This window comes from Festucalex cinctus, chromosome 17, assembly GCF_051991245.1.
Source record: "Festucalex cinctus isolate MCC-2025b chromosome 17, RoL_Fcin_1.0, whole genome shotgun sequence".
Lineage (NCBI taxonomy): Eukaryota > Metazoa > Chordata > Actinopteri > Syngnathiformes > Syngnathidae > Festucalex > Festucalex cinctus.
In genome coordinates this window covers 1,833,883-1,855,944 of record NC_135427.1, presented here as the reverse complement: position 1 = coordinate 1,855,944, position 22,062 = coordinate 1,833,883, and the positions used below count along the sequence as shown (strand labels likewise).

At 40.9% G+C, this 22,062-nt stretch overlaps 2 protein-coding genes across 3 annotated transcripts; one reads left to right on the top strand and one right to left on the bottom strand.

Annotated features, from left to right (window-relative positions):
- The first annotated feature begins 2,560 nt into the window (after positions 1-2,560).
- metrn (meteorin, glial cell differentiation regulator) lies at positions 2,561-9,221 on the top strand. Its single transcript, XM_077503227.1, has 4 exons — positions 2,561-2,847; positions 4,332-4,771; positions 6,760-6,819; positions 7,914-9,221. Exons 1-4 carry the CDS (start codon positions 2,759-2,761, stop codon positions 8,225-8,227), a joined length of 903 nt encoding a protein of 300 aa, XP_077359353.1. The 5' UTR covers positions 2,561-2,758; the 3' UTR covers positions 8,228-9,221.
- Positions 9,222-17,520: 8,299 nt separating this feature from the next.
- Positions 17,521-22,028, bottom strand: ccdc78 (coiled-coil domain containing 78). 2 transcript variants are annotated; one of them, XM_077502953.1, is made up of 14 exons: positions 21,892-22,028; positions 21,666-21,791; positions 21,503-21,589; positions 20,698-21,042; positions 20,575-20,625; positions 20,374-20,462; positions 20,126-20,189; positions 19,034-19,159; positions 18,763-18,959; positions 18,525-18,681; positions 18,426-18,457; positions 18,270-18,354; positions 18,073-18,173; positions 17,521-17,999 (listed from the first exon to the last, which is right to left on the bottom strand). In XM_077502953.1, the coding sequence occupies exons 1-14, from the start codon at positions 21,955-21,957 to the stop codon at positions 17,924-17,926; spliced, it is 1,602 nt and encodes a 533-aa protein (XP_077359079.1). In that variant the 5' UTR covers positions 21,958-22,028; the 3' UTR covers positions 17,521-17,923. The 2 variants fall into 2 exon arrangements, with proteins under 2 accessions (XP_077359079.1, XP_077359080.1); XM_077502954.1 differs by having other exon boundaries at positions 18,270-18,351.
- Positions 22,029-22,062: the final 34 nt, after the last annotated feature.

Below are 22,062 nucleotides of genomic sequence, written 5' to 3'. Positions count from 1 at the left end.
ATTTTATTTTTTATTTTTTTACTATTTACATTAAATTAAGTAACCACTTATTTGTAGAGATAAATGAATAAAAGCTTTACATTAATTTAATAAATACATTTTCATCGACCAATTTCTGGAGACATTATGCAACAAATAACACAAGACTTTTTCTCATGTAAAGACTTGAGGGACCTGATTAAAGAATAGCGAGGACCGAATGTGTCCCGCGGGCCATCCTTTTCCCACCCCTTCACTTTCAACAGCAAAACTTCCCACGACGACTCTTTGGGAATGTTCCAGCAAGAAGAAGCGCTAAGGGAAAGTTACACACATGTCAAGGTCCTATAAACACTGTTTGACACCACACTGTTACTACATCCTCCCCATGTTTGCACACGCACACACACTGGAATCCAGAACACCAAACGTCTCACACTTGAACGCCAACTCTCGTATGCGTACAGCGAGGCTGTTTGAAGACGTCGTCATTGGCGGAAAGGTGAGATTGAAAGACTCACAAGTGGACCATGGCGGGAATCTGCTACAATGATGCAGTCTTACGGAGCACAGAACAGTGAAAAGCAGCATTGTTCTGGACACCCAGCGGAAAAGACACCGACACAAACCTTTCATTCTATCAGATACTGCAGCCAGCATTGTGGTTTCACTGTATTATGATTCTTATTAATGGTCATATTAAATTATTTTGTAAATCTTGTTGACTTTCATGCATTCATTTCCTATAAGGGTCACCTATGTTTATGTTTTTGGTAAGCTGGATTCGAACCTTGAACCTCACAACTGTGAGGCAGGCGTGTGAACCACTCGAACACCATGTTGACATTCCATTTACCAATACAAAGCTGTACAGATTGTCATGACAATCGGTCAATTTAGTAAAAGACTTGAGCAAGTGGCACGTTTGTTTAGCATTAGCATTGAAATGGGAAGAAATTAAGTCAAATAAAAATGTCACAGCTCTCACTACATCAAATTCCTTTAACATTTTGATTAAAAATGTGATTTAAAATAACCATCTTGGACATAGCCTTAACAATAACCACAGATAGAAGCCAAATGAGCTTGCTAGGCAAAGCTAGGTTAGCTGCTCAGCTAATTAGTTGCATTAGTACTTTTTCATATATTTTATATAGTCTTCTCTACCTTATTTCACATGATGTGCTATACCCATAACCAGTAAACAATAAATGGTTGACTTCAAACTGTAATATTTTGGCCAACATGGACAGGGCTAGGCTAGCTATATTCAAATTTATTTTTTGTCTTCTACATGTACACATTATGAACAATAAAAACACATTTAATAAGACTTTCTTTCATGATAGAAACACTTTAAACACACGTTACTAATTATAGCTTTATTGTATTTACAAAATGTTGACTTTGACATAAAAATATGGCTTCCTTTTGCCCTTACTGGACTGCGCTAGTTAACTGCTAGGCTAATCTACTGTAGCCTATGTAGTTCATTCATACATTGTTTTGTATTCTATACCCATTATTTTTTAATAATTCAAACACTTAAATTATTATAATATTAATTGTAAATTATTGGCTTGAAATAGTGGAAATCATAATGGACTGAAGCTAGGCTAGCTGCTTAGCTAGATGCCAAGCTAATCAATTGCTAGATTTCCAGTTTTTATAGTTTTCTCCAACCTGAATTTTCTTCTTAATTTAAATAATTAACATAAGTTTTGTTAATGAAAAATGTTGATCACATAAAATGATTAACACGGCGTGTTGTGAGCTATTTATAGTTCTGAAGGATACTCATAATTTAGGTAAACTGGTAAATCTGATCAGGCTACTAATCCATGCAGTTGCTTGACATCCCATTATCGCCCATCACCGAGTTTTGACATTAATGGATTCATTTTTCCAGCCGCACTTCTGTGCTCTGCTTTTGAAATAAGCCCGCAGGACCACAAAGCTCCGTCCTACTGGAGACAATAAAGCAGCTGGATTTCTGCACATGTGCCTTTGTCCCGGCCCAGCGGCCTTGTCATAACTCCATCCACGAGGCCTTGACTTTCATCACGCAAGTCAGTAATTCGGCGAGATGGATGGAGGTGTTTGCACAAAAGAATATTTCATTTGCTTCTAAATACCTCGGCACGAAGGCCAGGCGGAGCAGGGGGCGAAGGTCATCAAACCAGAGGAGGACCAACCACCAACGTCGTTGCAGTTATCTGAAAATAAGATTAGCATTATTAAACTGGGAGCACGGCCTTTGTTTGCTTATTGAAGTTTTAACTCATGTTAATTATGTTAAAAGCACAACGTTTACATATGTAGAATTGGGGGAGGAGCTACACAAACTGCTCACATTGTCTCACTTTGCAGTATATGCTGGCCAACACAATGGAGAATTGTAACATACTTGTGCACTGTCACGATTTCTTCAGGTCACAATGCATAACCCCCCCAGTCCGGAGTCCCCCAGACCCCACCACCTCCTCCAAACTCCACCCTTCCCCCTCCCACTTGTGAGAGTGGTTTAAAGTTTCCTGCCTCGGCCTCTGATTGGTCGCTCAAGTTTCTTTAGGGGGAATAAACTTTGGAGCTTGACTCAGTTTGGCGCAGACAGACAGGCGGTCGGTCGTTCGGAGGCACATTCTCTTATCTGGAGAGGATGCATCACTATGGCTGTGAAGTCAGATAACATTAGATTGTTTTTTTAAAGGAGCTCATATTTGGATTTTTTTTTTAAATATATAAATTCGTTTTTATCTGACATCAGTTGTATTTGAAGATGCATCTTTTGGGGATTTACGCCATTTGGATTTTATTCCATGCAGCACTGTGCAACTATTCCGAGGATCAGTGCAGTTGGAGAGGGAGGCAAGTATTCCACAGAAGCTTATTTACATAGAAGCTACAGGTGGTCGGTTTATAAGTGCCCAAGTTGCAGGACAGCGCTTGCCTGCCTGCAACACGTTGAGACGTGTTGGCCATTAGGGGCAATCGAAATGTTTTCAAGAAGACATGAGGTCTGCAGGGTCCAGACGCACAGGAGATTGAGGGGATTAATTGCGAACTGCACAACTAGGAATAATATTCCAACTGTCAGACTTTGGTAGGTGGGGGTGACTGCTCTTGTATGTTTGAGAGCAAGGTTGTGCTTCACAAAGTTGCCAACAGGCGGCGCTTTCCCTCAGTAGTCCTTAATTAAGATTCCTGTGAAGTTGAATTGAATGTAGCAAGGAACACAAGCGGTGTGTTTCAGTTGGACGCATCGCAGTTATTTTCCCAGACGATCATTTAAAAAAAAAAAAAAAAAAAAAAAAAAAAAAAAAAAAAAAAAAAAAACATTAAATGATATCTTCATATCGGGCTAACAGTTATAGTTTAATGGGCAGCATGGTATACTAGTGGTTAGCATGCATTCCGCCTCGCAGTTTTGTGGTTCTGTGTTGGAATCTCAGCTATGATCTTGCTGTGTGAATAAATATTATATGTCATGAAAAACTTCTCTCAAATGTCACAGTTGAAAATAAGACTTTCCAGGTACATATTTGTTAAAGGGCAGAACGGTGGTGGAATAGTGGTTGATTTTACATTTCACAGTTTTGTGGTTCTGGGTTTGAATCTCAGCTCGAACCTTTCTGTATTTCTTTGAAAACATATTATTATCTCTCTCTAACATGTCAAAGTTGAAATCTTTAATTTCCGGGTACATGAGCAGCACAGTGATGTAGTGGTTAACAATTCTGCCTCGCAGTCTTGTGGTTCTGGGTTTGAATCTTAGCTCCGACCTTCCTGTATGATGCATCTTTATATACATTTTAACTGGCTCTGAACATGTCAAAGTTGAAAATTTTTATTCTCAGGTTCAATTATCCTAATGAGCAACTAGTGGTGGCTAGTGGTTAGCATCGCTGCCTTGCAGTTTTATAGTTCTGGGTTTGAATTTCAAAGTCAACCTTTCTGCAGTAATGTTTTTAACTCTCACAGACATGTCAAAGTTGAACTTTAGAAATTCTAGGTACATGGACAGCACGGTGTGCTAGTGGTTAGCATTTCTACCTTGCAGTTTAGTGGTACTGGGTTTGAATCTCAGCTCCGAATGTCATGTATGATATGCTTTTAAAAACGTATCATTATCTCTCTATAACATGTAAAATTTTGAAATTCCAGGTGCATATATCTTAAAGGGCAGCACTTTGTACTAGAGCATTTCTGCCTCGCAGTTTTGTAGTTCTGGGTTTGAGTCTCAGCTCCAATCTTCTTGTAGGGAGTTTGCATGCTCTCCTGTGCTTTTCCCCGAATGAGGGTACAGAAAACAGTCCCTTCCTGTTCAAATAATTCTCGTTTCTTCCTTCCAGTGGTTTGTCACAGCAGCAAGGCAGCGTGGAGCAAATCTCCCTCCACTGTTCCGAGGGCACCCTGGACTGGCTGTACCCCAAAGGAGCCCTTCGCCTCACCCTATCCCCCCGCCTCCCCTCCGTGGCGGTGGGTCCCGGGGGCGGAGGCGGCGGCTCGGGCCTCATCACGGCCTGCGTCAAGCCCTCGGAGCACTTCCACGGCGCCCAGCTCTACCTGGAGAGGGACGGCGTGCTGGAGCTGCTGGTGGGGGACCGGCCCGAGTCGTCCCCCCCGCCCAGGGTGCGCTGCTTTAGTCGCCTGCCGGGGGAGAAGGTGGCTCTGTTCATGCAGGCGACGCCTCACCAAGACATCAGCCGGCGCATCGCGTCCTTCCGATATGAGCTGAGGGGGGACTGGACTGCGCGCGTGTCTCTTGACTCCAACCAGATCAGTACTGTTGGTGAGTTTTACTCTTTTGGGGACGGATGGAACGGATTAATGGAATTTCCATTCATTTCAATGGGAAAAGATGCTTTGAGATTCAAACGCATTCGTCGATACATGCCAGGTGTCACTGCTTTAGCTCACGTTCATGCATTCTGATTGGGAACTGCACCAGTCTGACAGTCAGTGATGACAGAATGTACCACCAAAACCACATAGCCCCTAATTGGTAATTCCGAGCAGGCTTCTCTGGGCTGATTGGATTTTCCAGGAGGAAGTGGGCAAACTTTCCTTACACTAGAGGCATGTTGGTTTGGATCAGGAGAAGCGGGTAGAGAGGAGGGGAATTTGGATTTTACAAAAGCTCAGTATGTGGGTCTTTCTCCAGAGTCCACAGTGCTTTGAATGCCGAAACATTCTGGGATTACTGCCGTCTCCTAGGCAACAGAGGCCTCTCCCCAGCTGAGATGCTCCATTCTTTTGTTGAGCTGCCTCGCTGTGGGTAGACTTGTCTGTAGCCGGAGACCGACAACCCGCCCCCTTCGCCCCCTCGGCCGCGCACATTAAGTTTGCTTTGGGACTGGAGAGGAAGGAATCTCATTTATCAAGAAGGGTTTCACTGTGGAGAATGCGCAGGGGTTGGATAGGGGCCGCCAGTCAACCTCAAGGAACTATTAAAATCGAAGTGCAGTGGTTTGCTGTTCAAATAAAAGCGTATTCAAAAGTTGTATTCATGTTTAAAAATAAAATGATGAGATTTGATTGTTGATTGGAACACGTTAATCTAATGTACATTTCACATTGTCTGAGCAAAATCTTAGAGAAATTGACTGTTAACATTTTGAAGTGCTTAACTGAATTATTTTGACCTTGTAAATCAAGTCTGATTAACAAAAATTTCTGAGTTGAAGTTAAACTGAAAAAAAATCCGATTTCTGAGTTCAAGTTAAACTAAAAAAATCAGTTCGTCTGAATTAAGATAGTTTGACTTAAGTCAAATTCAAAACTCTTAGTAATTCCGACTTAAGTTAGTTATTGTGACTTAATTATGTCAGACTAACAAATATTTCTGGGTTTAAGTTAACCTAAAAAATCTTAGTCTTAAGGAAACTTAAAAATCTTAGCATGACTTAATTTTTAGTTAAACAAAAAAATCTTAGTTCATCTGAATTAAGTCAAACTCCAAAATCTTATGTAGTCTGATTTAGGTAAGTATGACTTAAGTCAGATTAACAAAAGACTTCTAAGTTTAAGTTAAACAAAAAAAAATCTTGGACTAAATTGAAAAAATTAAGAGTTCGCCTAACTTAGTTTGACTTGAGTCAAACTAAAAAAATCTTAGCTGATCTGACTTAAATTAGTGTGACTCAAGTCAGATACAGCTTTCTGATTTTAAGTTACACTAAAAAAAATAAATCTCAGTGTTGAATAAACTCAAAAGTCTAAAACTGGCTTAATTTGAAGTGAAACTAAAAAAAAAATATTTTTGACTTGCTTTTTGACTTACGATAGTTTGGCTTAGGCCACAAGTCATTAAGGCTTTGTCAAAGATCATTTTGTAAGCTACTCTCAATTTTCATGAACTAAAATTGTAAATTGTAGTTTTTTCAGCCACTATGGTCAGAGTGGTCCGATTTCTTTTTTTTTTTTTTATGAGCATGATTGTGGTACTCAAACGTATCTTTGAAGTCTAGCCCCACTGCCTCTCTTTTGGCCCCCGGAGGCTTTGTAGAGGTGTGACTGCAGACACCCAGGAAGGTTTTAGGATGTGGGGGGGATTTTAATCCTGTAAATGGTGTGCAGTGCAGAGAACTGTGCACCTTTAAAGCCTCAACTGTAAAAGTAGCAGCTGTCTGTTAGTGGTTGGTCCTTCCTTCCTTTGTTGCACACATTCCTTAGCATGTGTGCTTTTCTTCTTGATTTCTTATTAGCATGCACTGTACATGTTTTCTCAGAAGATTCATGCGAGCCCGCTAACCGATTCTCCCTGCGTTTCCTCCTCAGAAGCGTGCCGACCCTGCAACGACACTGAGATCCTCATGGCTGTGTGTACGAGTGACTTTGGTAAGTTGCACAGCCTCACATTGGGAATTGTGGTTCACACCACATCGAAAGCAGACCACCAAAATAAGACACAAAGCAGGAAAAAAAAAAAGCAATTTCCGCAAATCGGTTTAAGGGCAAAGCTTAAAATCCGCTCTTCTCAGAAAGGACAAAGGGCAAAGGTGGAAACAGCATCCCCAGGACCCTCCTAGGGAAGCACTAATCTGCAGGCTCAGATTGAGCTATCTGGTTAATACAGACAACTGGACTCTTCTTGGTTGTTGAAGACAATTTACCTTTAATCCAAAAGGCGTCATCAATTCCAAATGTGGCATTCCCCTATTGCCTGGGAGAAGAAAAAAAATAGTGTCTGAGCTGTTAGGACATTGGAAGCTGACAAATAAGTCTTGCAGTAAAACCTCTATCCTTATCCATTTGCACTTAATTGGCCCAAAAGCTAGAATTCTTTGCCATAAATAATTTGTTGCTTTCTCTATCTATGCAAGTGAAGTATATGGACAGGAACAAAAGATAGACCTACACTTCCACTAGATGGCAGAAAGTATAATTAACCTGTAGCTTAAGAGGAAGGAAGGAAGGAAAGAAGGAAGGAAGAATGGGAGGGAGTGAAAAGAATGATGACGAAGGAAGAAAACGAAGGCAATAAGTAAATAAAGGAGAATGGGAAATAAAGAAGGCTGGGAAAAAGGAAGGAATAAAGAAAGGAAAGGAGGAAGGAAGCGAGGTATGAAGAAAGGAAGGAAATATGGAGGAATAGAGAAAGGAAAGATATAAGTAAGAAAGAAAGAAAAAGAAAGAAGTAGTGAAGGAAAGGATGTTTGAAAAGAAGGATGGGAGGATGTAAAAAATGAAGAAGGTAAGGAAGCAAGCACTGTAGGAATGATGGAAGGAAAAAAAAAGGTCTCACCATTATTTTTCGGGATCCTCATGTGCTGCATGACTGACAGTCTCCAAAGACGAACTGCGGAGAAGTTGATCAGACAAAAGAAAACAACATTAGAAAACAAAATGACACTTCTTGCAATCATGTTGAAATATCAACTTTAAACCTGCTTCCGTTGGTCTCACGGTGACAACATCAACTGTCTCCGCAGTGGTTCGAGGCAACATCCGGTCCGTGGAGGAAGACGACAACCTCCGCGCCGCCGTCATCAGGGTGGCCGCCACGCGGGTCTTCCGCCAAAAGTACGCCCTCTTCACCGGCGGCGGCCGCCTGGCCGCTCGGGGGGACATCCGCACCCTCCTGCAGTGCGGCGTCAAACCGGGGCCCGGCAGCTTCCTCTTCACCGGTCGGGTCCACTTCGGCGAGGCCTGGCTGGGTTGCGCTCCTCGCTACAAGGACTTCCTGCAGACTTACACCACCGCCAAAGCGGCCCAGCAGATTCCTTGCGAACTTCCTGTGGACTGAAAAACTTTGTCGCGGCTTGTTTACGACAGAACCGCGGCGGAATGGAACGCCGGGTCGGCCCGCTTCAAGTGACGGAGCCGAGAGAAATGGACGCCATTTCAGTGCAATAACAGCCCCGCGGGGTTGTCATGTCAGCTTCCTGGTTGCCATGGAGAATAGAAGCATTTTGTTTTGGGGTTAATTAAGTTCAACCAGATGCATTTGGTACTGCCCCACTTCGATTAGACAAACAAAATATATCCAATAATATGATCAAAACGTACAAAGCATTATTGTGAGGCAGTTAGCGAATTGGTTGCTAATACAGTTGGCACATGGGCTAGCGCGACATGGCAACACAGAGGCTGCAATCTGATTGGCCAAAAGAGAAATCGAACACCTGAGAGAGAAATGGTTCAAAATGAAGAGCATAGACAATTTCATGGAACAACTATGACAATTTCGGCCCCCATCGGGAGTCACTGAAACTCAGGGAATGTACGGAAATGAACTCAGCGGTGATATGAATAAGTTTTAGTATCTTACATGAGTGGACGACTGCTGGTAATAAGGAGATTATAAGTGAGAGGGAATTGCACTGAGTGAAAGAAAGGGAACGAATCGCAATGCTGCAAACACTCAAAAACCAAAAAAAAAAAAAAGTAAATATAAAAAGCAAGTATATGTAGCAGAGAGGTGCAGCTAATATATGTGCATACAGATTGTAAACATGACTTTGTAAATGACATGTAAATAATCTTATATAATGGAACTGGTGACAAAATGTTTTCTATTTGAGAAACGTTGACAAATGCTGTTTTCTTATGTGCACTATATCAATAATGAGATCATACCAAATGACTTTCAAGTGCCGAAGTCTTAAGAACTGCCATTTGCTATGTGTATATGTGAATATGAAAAAAAAAAACATGTAAATATGTGCATAAGAAATTCTAAATGTCAGTATTGTTGATGTTTTGTATGTGCTGTCATTCAAATACACTTTAAGAAATCATTCTACAGATGTGCGCTTGTTTTACTGCAATTCTCAAACGTGAATTGAAAAAGCTCGTTAAAAGGTTCAGTTTGAGCTCAAGGGTAAACCTTTCTCACACATAAGTCACGTTGAGTAGCCATGAATGCGAGCCCGAAAGGCGAACGACAAGAAGGCCGGCAAGATTTAGGGAGAGTGCGAGCGCTCGCGTGTGTGTCTATGCTGGTGCGGGTGTGCGTGGCAAACAGGGGTTGGAATTCTGTTGTCCTCGCGCTGCCATTTTCAGGAGCCAGGAAGCAATAAATTGCCATAAAGGCAGCACCGTGGCAGGCACGTCTGGGCCGAGGTGCCACACAGTCGCTCACGCCATCCTCAGAGTGTGTGCGTAAGAGCAACTTGAAATCCTTTCACGCATACTAAAATGCAATATGAGTTGAAGGACTATTTAATTTCACATTTCAGTAATGTGCGAGCACAAATATTTCCACGTGTGTGAGAGCATACTGTGCTGATACACTGATTGTGAATGTTGGAATTTAAATGAAAGTTGAGCGAGCATGCAACACTGCTGCTTCCCTCAGGTCCAAAGCACCCCAAAGTAGACCCCGCCCCCTCCCTCTTTGGTGTTGTGTGGCCGAGGTGTCGACAGAGCGAAGCGCGAAGACCTCAGGAAAGAGATTTGGAGAGACATTGGAGAGGGCGTGGACGTTTGCTCAGTTAGCCCCCAAGGGAAGTTTGAGGGGAACACGGACGCATGCACACAAAAACGCATGCAACATCACTGAGGTGCAGTGCTCCTACACTCTTATTGGCCAGTGCAACCCCCACCCTGCATGTCATGCATATCCTCGGATTGCCTCCTGAGTTTAATGAACCCTGAGTATACAGAAAAAAAGTTGGTATCTATTTTTTAAATGTCCTTATTTATGGATGGATGGAGGAAGGCAGGGAGGAAGGCAGGGAGGGAGGAAGGGAGGGAGAAAGGAAGGAAGAATAATAGGAAACAAGGACAGTATGGAAGGAAGGAAGGAAGGAAGAAGGGATAGTAGGAAAGAAGGAAGAATAGTAGGAAACAAGGACAGTATGGAAGGAAGAAAGGAAGTCAGGATAGTAGCAAAGAAGAAAAAATAGTACGATACAAGGACAGTATAGAGGAAGGAAGGAAGGAAGGAAGGAATGTAACTAAAGGAGCTCAACAGCACTTTTCTGTTCAACACATGCACAAAACCACGCCTGAAGTTGAAACCTTAAATTGAAAACTTAACGTTGTCTTGAAATCATAATTTGAACCTAACTACAAATTTTAATCCTCAATCCTTGAAAGTCCAACCTTTTTCTTGATCCTTTTATAATTGCATTGAGTTCATTTGGGATGTTTTTGTTGAAATGTCTACAGATGTGAATTAATTGCGGAAAACTCTTGATGAATGTTGGAATGTTGAAGAACCTTTCTAGCTTTTAACAGACTAAATCACGTTTAAATCGTAAATAGTGTCAATCATGAAACAAGTGAAGTGCATTCAGATATTGTACACTACCCGAAAAACCTGTTTGATTTCGACCGTATCTCGTCTGACTCATTGGAACTCTTTCCCCGTAACATCCTCTTCAAATGTTTAATTTGGGGCTGGGAAGAACCAGTCTTTCCCATAACGTTCACCACAGCTGTGAGGGCGTGTCGGCTGCTGATTTGGAAAGTGCGGCTGACGCATCTGCGTGGCGCAATCGTTTTCTGTTTTGTTTTTTAAACAGGAGTGGCCAATCTTAGGATATAGCCTTGTCTAATAGCATAACATTGCTAAAAACTTGTTAACCGTTCACTTTTTTGATACACGTGGCAGGGCTCCATCCCCAAACATTCACTGCCATTGACGACTATAGACGTCAAAGAATCCATTTTACTGCGTGATGAACAAACAGCTGTATCCTTGGCAACCAAACAGCACAAGCCAAGCGTGTCCGCCTCAGATCAGCAGCCACCAGCTGAGCGCGAGCAATTTCCACGAGCGGATTCCCATTACAGCCCTTTCGGACAGCTGGAAGCGCGAGGTGGGAATTTCTGCGGAGCGTTTCCATCCGTCAAGCTACAGGGAAACTGACTGTGATGGATGATGCGTTTCATCCATGTCATCTGCCGTCGACGCCGCTGTAAGCTACACCCAAAACAATATTGTCCAATTGATGTCTGACTGTGTCACTAAAAATTCCACATTTCTCTTTACGTGGCTGTGTTATTATATTGAGAAGTAGCGAGGGGAGAAGAGCAAGGAGGCCCCTTTTGTTCCTCAAGAGCCTGCAGATGGCTGTAATCCCTTCGAAAAAAGTGCACCGAAAATCAATCAAGGCAAGAGTGGACATGGTGCGCACGGGCCACCCCCTTTTCTCAGGGAGGTTCAAACGATCATCCTCGGCCATTTTCCCGCCAAAAACGTTGATGAAAGGCAAAGGGAGTGAATGATGAAGGGCCAACTGCCACCTCCTCGCTGTTTCCCCGGGGCAAAAAAACCCAAAAAAACTCCCAACACTAACACTGTGCTCTAATAAGGCCACTTAAGAGAATTTCGCTGTTTCTGTATTCAGGATTCATCTAGTAGCGGGCATTTAAGTGAATTTAAAAAATCTACACACCCCTGCTCGAATGCCAGACTGGTGAATGTACACATGACTATTTACTTGTGTTATTTTGTCCTTAAAGTACAAGTCAACCGTAAACATTTCTTGACACTAAAATGTTATATGTGACCTCACTAGTCTAAACATGACATTCTGATTAATATTACATGTGTGGAATACGAGCTATGAAGCAAAACCCAGCCATTTTTATCCATCTTAGGGTGCAGCCATTTTGCCACTTGCTGTCGACTGAAGATGACATCACAGTTGCTCAGGGCTCAGGCAATGACCAATCAGAGCGCACCGGTTTTCTGGAGTCAGACGCGCTACCGTTGCGCCACGAGATCTCGGCGCGCACCTGTTTTCTGAAGCTGCGCTGTGATTGGTTGTACCCGAGCCCTGATCAACTGTGATGTCATCTTCAGTCGACAGCAAGTAGCAAAATGGCCGCCCCCGGAGATGGCTAAAAACGGCTGGATTTTATTGCTTAACTCATATTCCACTAACATTTATACTAATGGGAAACATATTGTCAAAAAAAATTTGGGGGTTTGACTTCCCCCTTCCCCTTTAAATGGTGCAACATGTTTTCTTACGTCATTAGTCTTCAAGATGATAATAAAGGCCGCATACACCTGTTTCTATTCAGCTAAAACCTGATCAAATAACCGCAAGAGTTTGGATGAAAAGCTGAGAAAGTTTAGTTCCTTTCCACTGCCCCGCACCGTTTGTCCTGCCGAGACTTAAGTTACGCTCCTATTGTACGAGTTGTTGGTGAGTAAAGAGGTAGGAAGGAACGAAACTGCCACTCAAGCTTGTTTTGTTATGTTACTAGTATCTCCTTGCACTCCCTCCTCCCTCCCCTCCTGTTTTTTTTGCAGCTTCCAGGCAAAATGCGTCAACTGATACTGACTGGCGCAGTGTCGTAAAGCACGTGACAATGGCCGTGAAATATGGATCAAAGCTGATAAAAATTATGAAGTAATGCTTATTTTAAGACCTGATATGATCGCCGTCGCTTTTGCACACAATTGTATTCTTCTCATTTCTGGTTATTTTTTCAAACTTAATCTCACAATTAGCAATAATCAGACCTAAAGATGTACATTATAAAATGTATCAACGGTGGTTGCTTTTGTGTAGGCGTAAAGAACAGGATTAAAGAGGATTTTACATTCAATATTATTCAGCAAAAACTAGGCTATAAAACAACATAAACCGATAATGCGGATACTTTCCAGATACATTGTCGTGCATCCAAAAAAAATTAACTGTAATAAATTTGCTAAAACATGCACAGATGATGTGTCCTAAACCGCTCGCCAATATTCCAGCCTTACCCTTCGCTCAGCTGAGGCGAACATGTGCACTGGAATTCTCCCCCAATTAAGACAGGGATTAGCCAGGTCCAGTGTGGGAACAGGCGTGAGTGTGGGAAAGCAGAGGGGTCTCTCTCCTCCTTCCTTCCCTCAGCCTCATTCTCACTCGCTGCAGTTCATCCCTCCCGTCTGTCTTTCTCACCCATACTGTACCTCGTCCTTACTTTTCTCACCCTCATTTCTCCCCCCTTTTTTTTTTTAACCACTTTTCATGCAAGTCAAGCATTCGTTTTCCTTCCAAACCTCCCCTCTCGTCCCCCCTTTCTTTTTTTTAATTTTACTTGTCATTATTTGTTTTTTTCTTCCTTCATGCAGCCACCCAGAATCTCTATAGCTTTCACTCCCGATTCTTCAAGGTTTGCTGAAGTGCATGCGACCCTTTACCCCTTTCAAACAGCCCTCCACCCCCTGCCCCCTCGTCTTTTAGTGCCTCTCCAGTCCGGGTGCTGAAAGCTTGTCTGGAGAGGAGCTGGGGACTCTGCATGAATAGTTTGATGAAAAAGAGGGGGCCAAAAAGACAACTTGTCCGAAAAGAGGAGACAGGTGTCGGCCAAAATTGCAGTTGTGATTAACATGGAAGAGCTTTAAATTTAGTTGGTATGTCGGTACTGTGACCTTAAGTTTGATTTGTCTTGTGACCAATATCGTACCTCAGTTTCCGCAAATCTATACTCCCCATTTACGTCCGAATTTAGAGTCGCAATACAGCATTTTGCCACTTCTTGACATGGCAGCACTGAGTTCAACTAGTACAGATGTAGTGTAATTAAGAGCACGAAGAAGAGGTAGAGAAAGTCTCCAACTAAACCTCAGTAATCATCATTACCACAGAACAGAGAATATACCTCAGAGTATTGCATCTCTGATTGTATCTTTGCTGCTCTTTCTGTGTTAAATTGTTGTTTGCAGGTTTAATTAAAACTACTGTAACATTCATGCTTATTGCCATTAGCCAGTTTAAGGCGTGTTGTTTTTTTTTTGTTTTTTTATACTTTCAGTAGATGAAATATGGTGTGTCTGTCTATCTGTTCTACCCACCTACCTACCTACCTACCCAGTACCTACCTACCTAAAAGCAAGATAGCTAGCTAGCTAGCTTAATACTGTAGCTAGCTAGCTACAGTATTGATGCCTACTATATCTCTATCTACAGTATTCCTGTATTTAGCTTGCTCACAATTTACTTAGCTAAAAGCAAGCTGGCTGGCTGGCTAGCTAGCTACTGTATTGATACACCTACTCTATTTCTATATACAGTACCCCCTGTATATAGCTAACTCACAATTTACCGAGCTAAAAGCAAGCTAGCCATTCTACAGTATCGTCAAACCCATTATCTATCTATCTATCTATCTATCTATCTATGTTTGTTTAGCTAACAAGCAAGCTAGCTAGCCATTTACAGCATTGATCCATCATCCACCTACTTTATCAAGAACCAACCTTCCTGTTCGTTTCCATTGTTACCAACTTGGTTCACATGATATTCCCAATTCCAACCTCCCAAATTCCCACTGGCTTCACATTCTTCCTCGTCATTGTCACCTTTCCTTGCTCATTCCCACTCTATGTTTCTTGCGTTCCACTAAATCTCTTCCCGGAGCACACAAGGCTTGTCCGTTCCAATTACGGCCGGCCCGTCCGGCCCCCGGGCTCACACACTGCGCACCCGCAAGCCCCGTTCTCATTAAGCCCGTATCAATTAGGCATTAACCTCGTAAAACAAAGGGCCTCTTGACGAGCGGCCCATGTGAGGTACTTCCTCTGCGTGGCTTCCCATCCTGGGCAGGACACATTATCCAAGCTTTTTTTTCCCACTGTGCTGGCCACAAAACAAATCTGTGCGCAAAATGTCAACAACCAAACAAAGCGTAGGGGGAACAGAGTGTTAGCACGAGATGCTAAATAGCGCCGTAATTTGATTAGGATTGGATTATAAACCATTTAATAGGCTGATATGAGTTTAGGTCTGGTGTATTTCTTTTTTTTACGTAACGAGTATTTGGACCAAGGTTGGGGAAACTTTTAACTCAGGAGCCACTGTCAATTTGTAAATTGGATTTACGGGCCAAGTGATTTGTAGACAGGTAAAATAAATAAATAAATGAATAAATAAATAAATAACTACATTTTATTAATTTATATATATATATATATATATATATGTTCACTTCACATACAGTGGGGAAAAAATAGTGTGGCGATAAGAAACACTACAAAATGATGAGAATAGACCATTGGGAATACATTCATACAACTTCATTGAACAAATATTACACAGTTTTATGTATGTGTTCTGTTTCTGTCAAAGCACTTTGCAAATGTGTACATAAATAAAGTTCTGACTGTATTACATGACAGTTTCTACATCTCCTCTCTTTTTTTTTTTTTTCACACAGATTACGACACAGCTTCTTTGTTGGCACGTCAGCAAAGAAGCAACCTGCTTTTTTGATTTTCCCACAAGCTCTTTGGCACAGTGACTATGTTGGCACAGGCCCAAGCTGCACCCCCACACCACCAGCCCAACCACACACACCCTTTCCCAGGGCCCTGGGAGTGTAATACATTACCAACAAAATCCCACTTCCCATTCCTCTCAAACTTTTCACACCCCCCTCCTCTGATGGGGGAGGGCAGTCGTGCCCCCTCAAAAGGGGATTGGGGTGACATGTCTGTATGACTCCCCGACAATGTTCCCATAATTCCCCAGACTGGTTCAATTTGAAGATATTCATCTATATGACTGAAGCTACATTTTCCTTTTAGATGTTACAGCAGCTACAAATTATGTCAATAAACTCAGAATTTTTTTCCCCCCACTCATTGTAACGACATTAATTACTTGAATATGATGAAATGCAGTCAGTTATGTTATCTATGAGAGTATATCTGTGTGTTTTTGCATAGAAAGAAAAGCCTACTAGAACATCTAAAGTTTATTTGTGGTTAATCAGAGGCACTTTAAACGCCAGGTGCGTGCTGACTTCCATTTAACACGAGTTTAAATGTGATTGGTTAATTCCATACAGCTATCAGAGGGTGTGCACACTTTTGCAACCACATTATTTCAGTTGTTTATTTTTTTACTTTCCCTCTTGTAAATGTTATAGGTTGCATTACTGGTGGAAAAAGTTTTGAAATTATTTTCTTGGTATCTTTTTTTAATTACCACAAAATCATGTCAGTTGAACAGGGGTGTGTAGACTTTTTAGCGCCACTGTATATGCATGGATAATGCAATTTATGTGAATATATTTGCATATACTATTTTTATAATAACATCTATGTGTAAATAAATAATTTACTATACTATTGCCATTCCTCAACTTTTTTTTTTTTTTAATTTCTATTCTTTTCTTTTCTTAATTCTTGTTTACCTGCCACAGGGACTGCAAATTAACTACAAAGCTAACCTGGCTCAGAGCGTCTTACACTTTGAGTTGAAAGTATTCTGTAGATGGCCCCAGTCAAATATAGACAAAACAACTGAAAAGTATGCACCCCCTGTAAAAGGATAAAGGGATTTAAAAGGGAGTGCCTTTCACAACAAATGTGAAGCCATAAATATGAATGTGCATTCAGTACAAAAAAAACAAAACAAAAAAAAAAGGTCTGCACTCACATTGCACTAAAGGGGAAAGTGTTCATGGACGGGCGTGTACCCGTCTGGGTAACATGTAATGACATTATTCTCACCAGGGTGACCCCTTATTGTCGCTGCGCTTTCTTCTCCACGGCTCGTGAAATTGACATAAGCTTTACAAACATTCCAGGCATTTTTTTCTCAAGGCCCGATTTCTTCCTGGGAATTGCAGCGCACGAGGGGGGGAAACACACCACCTAGTGATCACATGAATGAATGTGGAGTGGGATGCCATTCTCAAACCATTCCAGGGTGCTCACATTTGAATGTGCACTTGTGTGTTCACTAATATTAATGTGCTTTTAAATATGGTATTTTTTTTCAGGAAAAAGAAATATAACTTTTTCTTTAACAAAATTCTTACACTATTACATATTTGTGTGAATTTTTTTATTGGGGGAAAAAAATTATAATATATATATATATATATATTTTATATGTACATATATATATATATAAATATATATATATATATATATATATATATATATTTTTTTTTAAACAAAAATATGGTGAATTTATTGTCATATGACAATTATTTATTTTCTTGAAACCCCCCCCAACTTTCTCTTGAAAAAAAATCTAACTCTAAAAAGAGACATTAATGGAATCTCTTTTCCAGAAAAATAACCCCCCCAAACCCCCCCCCCCCCAAAAAAAAAATTATTCTCATTAAATCACCAACGTTAAAAATGCCTTCCTTTTCATAATAATAATAATAAAAAAAAATCCCTACACATATATCATATCAATTTTCTCTGAGAAAATGTTCTTTTTTCCCCCCCAACAAAATATGGCAACTATCATTCAATATTTGTTTTTCAGCCTCCCCTACTCCCACTTCTTCTCTGAAAAAAAAAAAATCTAAGCTTGATATTTCTTAGAAATAATTTCCCTTTTTATTTTTCAGGAGTAATGTGGTGAATTTATACTCATATGACAATGACATTTTTCTTAAAAAAAACAACTTTTTCCTCTTTAGATTATTATTTTTGAAAAAAAAAAATAACTTCAACTAGACTTTCTAGAAAAAGATAAGATAAGGATATCTGGACTATAATAACCTTTTCTGAAAAATAACTGAATTAAAGATTGTTATGCGTGCCCGAAGCCTCCTGTTTACCACGCAGCTGACGGAGACGTGCAATCTCTTGCTTATACCTGCATGCAGAATGTGTAACTCAATATTTTGTTGAAAAGTAAACGCTAAATGATCATTGTGTGACCTTCCGACCTGTCAAGATGCTTGTCTATATAGTCCTGCAACTGGGATGCCTGTGCTTCTGCAAATGTTGCTCTGGTGCTGAGAAGCTTGTGCTCCTTCGCATACATTCCCTGTAACAACAACAAAAAAAACATAAGCAAGATTATGTGTCTGTGGTAAAAGGTTTGCGCTTGGAGGATTGTCAGAGCTGATAAAGTTTCACGTACCAGCGTGGAGTCCGTTATCTCCTTCAGCTGTTTCCTGATGACCGACCAGGATTCTTGGAATATCTGCTCCGGGTTTGGCATCCTGCTGAAGGTTCAGTTTTCGTGAACAGTTGATCACTTTCGTCACATATCAAAATACAGAGAAACGACACTCACTCCTGATTGGTTGGCATTTTGGAGACTGACACCTGGAAGAGAAAAGTAAATAAATACAAGGAAAGTGTGCAAACATTATAAACCATTTATTTGCACTACCTGGTCTCGGACCACTTGCTCCTTATTATGCTCAATTTGGTGGGAATGTTTTTTGGATTCTTCTCTCGGATCAGTGGCCTCCAGGGTGAAATGAGTTTCTGGGGGTCCAGGTTCTAGTCTCTCGTCTGGTTTGGCCAAAATCTGCTGCCTCTGTCCCCTACATGGCGAGTACATTACATGTGAACTAAAAATTAGTTAAACAGTTATGGCTTATTAAAATTGGATTCTCTATATAGACCTATAAGCACATATTAGGGCGTGATGGGTCTTGGTGGTCCTCTGCAGACTCTTTTTATAAGCCCGAGTCGCGGTGGCGAGCTGCTCCTCGCGGGCCCTGTAGGAAGCACGGACATCTCGCAGCATATCGTCCACAAATGCCCTCAACTTGTTTCCCTCGGACGCCATTTTGCCTCCCCCGACACCATCGACGAACTCCTAATTGTGCAATTAAAACATCAGTGATGTCAGATATTTAGAACATCCATCTGTGTGTTTGTGCAGCTACTCACAGTTATGTCCCTTAAATAGCACACCAGCCTTGCACGATACAGCTCGTGAAGCTCTTTGACTTGCAGCTGCAGCTTGGAGATTTCCTCTTTGGCCTCCTTCAGTTGACTCAGACAGCACGAGCATGCCTTTGATGGAAAAAAACGAGACAGAATTGATAAATATATTTTATGGGTGTAATAGGCTTTATTTCCCTAAAGTGAAACAGCGCTTCACTTTTTCCCTTTTTTTTTTTATAGCCTATTAATTTTCCTCTTAAAATGCTACACATAATACCTCTTAATGACAACATGAAAAATGAGGACATTTTTTTTAAGAAAAATTTGGATAAAAAAAAAAAAAAAAGAATTCTGATACAATTGTGACTTTTTCTTGAAAAAGTAAAACTCTCATAAGGTTAAGATTTGGTTTTATTATTCAACATTAGAAAAAAATTGATTTTTTTTCCCGCTGAAATGCCAAAGATATATATTTTTTTAACATACTACAATTTTCTTGCACAAAACTTTCCAAGGTGAATACAATGCCACATTTTCCTAGTTAAAAAAAATGCATTATGTTTATGATTTATTTTCCAAATTTATAAATGTTATTTTTTTATTTCTAGAATTGTAGTTTTGTTTCTCAAGATCTACAACAATTTCTTTGGATTTTTTAATCTGACATTTCTTTTTTTTGGGGGTTCCAAAATTATCTAAGTTACATTTAAAAAAAATTATGATTCCTTCATGACTTTTTCAGGGAATAAAAGTCAACATTTTTCTGTCAAAAACTTTCTCTTGAACAAGATTGTTTTTCTAGAATAATCTTAATTATTGCAGAAAATAAACATTCACGTCCTTTGAGTAATAAAGAAATCAATCCACTGAATTTACCAGTGGTACAGTCCAATTAAGCTGTATCAACATCTCAAGGATGATCAATGGAAACAGGATGTAACTGAGCTCAGTTTTTAGCATCATGGCAAAGGCTGATGTGATTATATTTGCAAAACACGTAATACAATTTTTATGTTACAGCTACAGCATTTTGAGGCAAAACAAAAATCAATTGAATTATTTCTGGGAAGATTGATCTTGACAGTGAATGCTCACCATACTCTTCTCCGTCACATTCTGCTGGCTGTTTTGGATTTGCTGCTCTCTTCCCATCACCCCACTGATGGCCAAACATCAGTTCCAACCACAAGAGAGGAAAAAAAAAAAAAACCCCACATCACAAGAGGAAGTCAAGAAGCCACAACAGAAAATCAAACCAAAGAGCAGATGCGCATGTGGGATGAACACCAGCATCTTCACAAGCTTGTTCTGTTTTTAGAAAGATAATCCAAAACATTCCTCACATCTTCTCCTCGAGTTTCCTCTGCTCCTCCTCATAGCTGCGCTTCAACTTCTCCAGCATGTCTTTCATCTCCTCTTGGTTTCCGAGGAGCTGCGGGAAGGAACAATGGAGTGAGACAACGTCATGCAACAACGAGAAATGAATTGAAATTGTTCATGTGAGATAAGAAATGTCGGGGGGAAAAATTCTTACAGGTACGTACAGTTTTTTCCATGCTTTTTTGCCCCTTGTTCAAAGTTGCAAGATCTTCTGGCTGTTCAAATGAAAATGTCTGTCAGTCATTCTGAATTCATTGATAGTGTCACTCGTATGGACAACATCTCACCTTGATTCTGCTCTGCAACAGGCGACCAACGAGGGCCCTGACTCGGTCCAGTTCCCCGTGAAGGTCCTGCGAGGTGTCCCGAGCCCTCTGGTGCTGCTCGGCCAGCTGGCTGCGCAGGACATCTTGGGCCTGGGCCAAGGCCAGCAGCTCTGCACTCAGCTCCTTGCTTTGAGCCAGTTCTTTGTGGTGGGCCTCAGCCAGGGCCAGGTAGTTGCTCTTGAGCGAGGCCAACTCTCGGTCGCTTTTCTCTCCCGTTTGGAGGTGAGTCTCGACTGACTGGAGCTTACCGAGTAAATTGTCTCGCTCGGTCTGTAGTTCTGTGATTGCATCTTTTTGGTTTAATATCTAAAGATGAGGGAAGATGCAGAGAAGATACAGTACACAAATACTTAATGAGCTAAGAAGGCATTCTCCTCCCAAACATCTCATTTGCATATGCTCCGATACTAAGTAACCAAGACTTTATAATGCCATTATATCTTGCAAATATGATGAAACTGTGCTTTACTGTAGTCTAATATTCTTCCGAATTGACAAACATTAACAGTCCTGCTTGGACATTATATGGCAGGCTGGTATTAGTGTAGTAGTATCGGAGCATTTTTATCACGACAGAGTACTAATACAGAAATAACTGTATCAGTACTGGTTATCGTTGCACCCCTATTGCTCATTATTATTATTAGTATTATCATGGAAGCAGACTAGATATGCAGATTAACAGATCAACACATTGTTTTTGAAACCATGTAAAATTAGTTTGTCGATTGTTTTGATTTCATGACCAAAATAAATGACCCCTTACCTCATTTTTCAGCTCAAACATCTCCTCTTCAAACTGGGCTCTCATCTTGTTTATTTGGAGTTTTTCCTCCACAAGCTCTTTTGATATCTGATTATGGAAAAAAAGAAGACATTTTTGCTTAATTGGGTGTATTTAATCAAACAAAAATGATAAAACACTCTACCTTCAGCTTCTCCTCTTCGCTATGGACGAGCCTGCTGGACAGGTCTGTGTTGGAGGTGGACAGATGAGCCACTCTCTTCTCCAAGTAGTCGACCTTGATGGAAAGTTGCTCATTCTTCTCTATGGGCTGCAAAGCGAAAGCTAGATTTGAACTCAACAATTACGTACACTTGGAAAATCCAATCAGGTTGACACAATTGAATCTATATGCATAATTCTCTACTCACATTTTCCTGTTGAATTTGGTCCTTAGATTGATTTGAACATGAGCAAGGTGGCTCCGGTGGGTCCATATTTACGATTCCTTCAGTTAAGTGCTGTGAGCATTTGATACTCACTCTGTGACCCTCAGCGGAATGTTGCCATGGCTGAGCACAACACAAGTCTTCACAACAAAA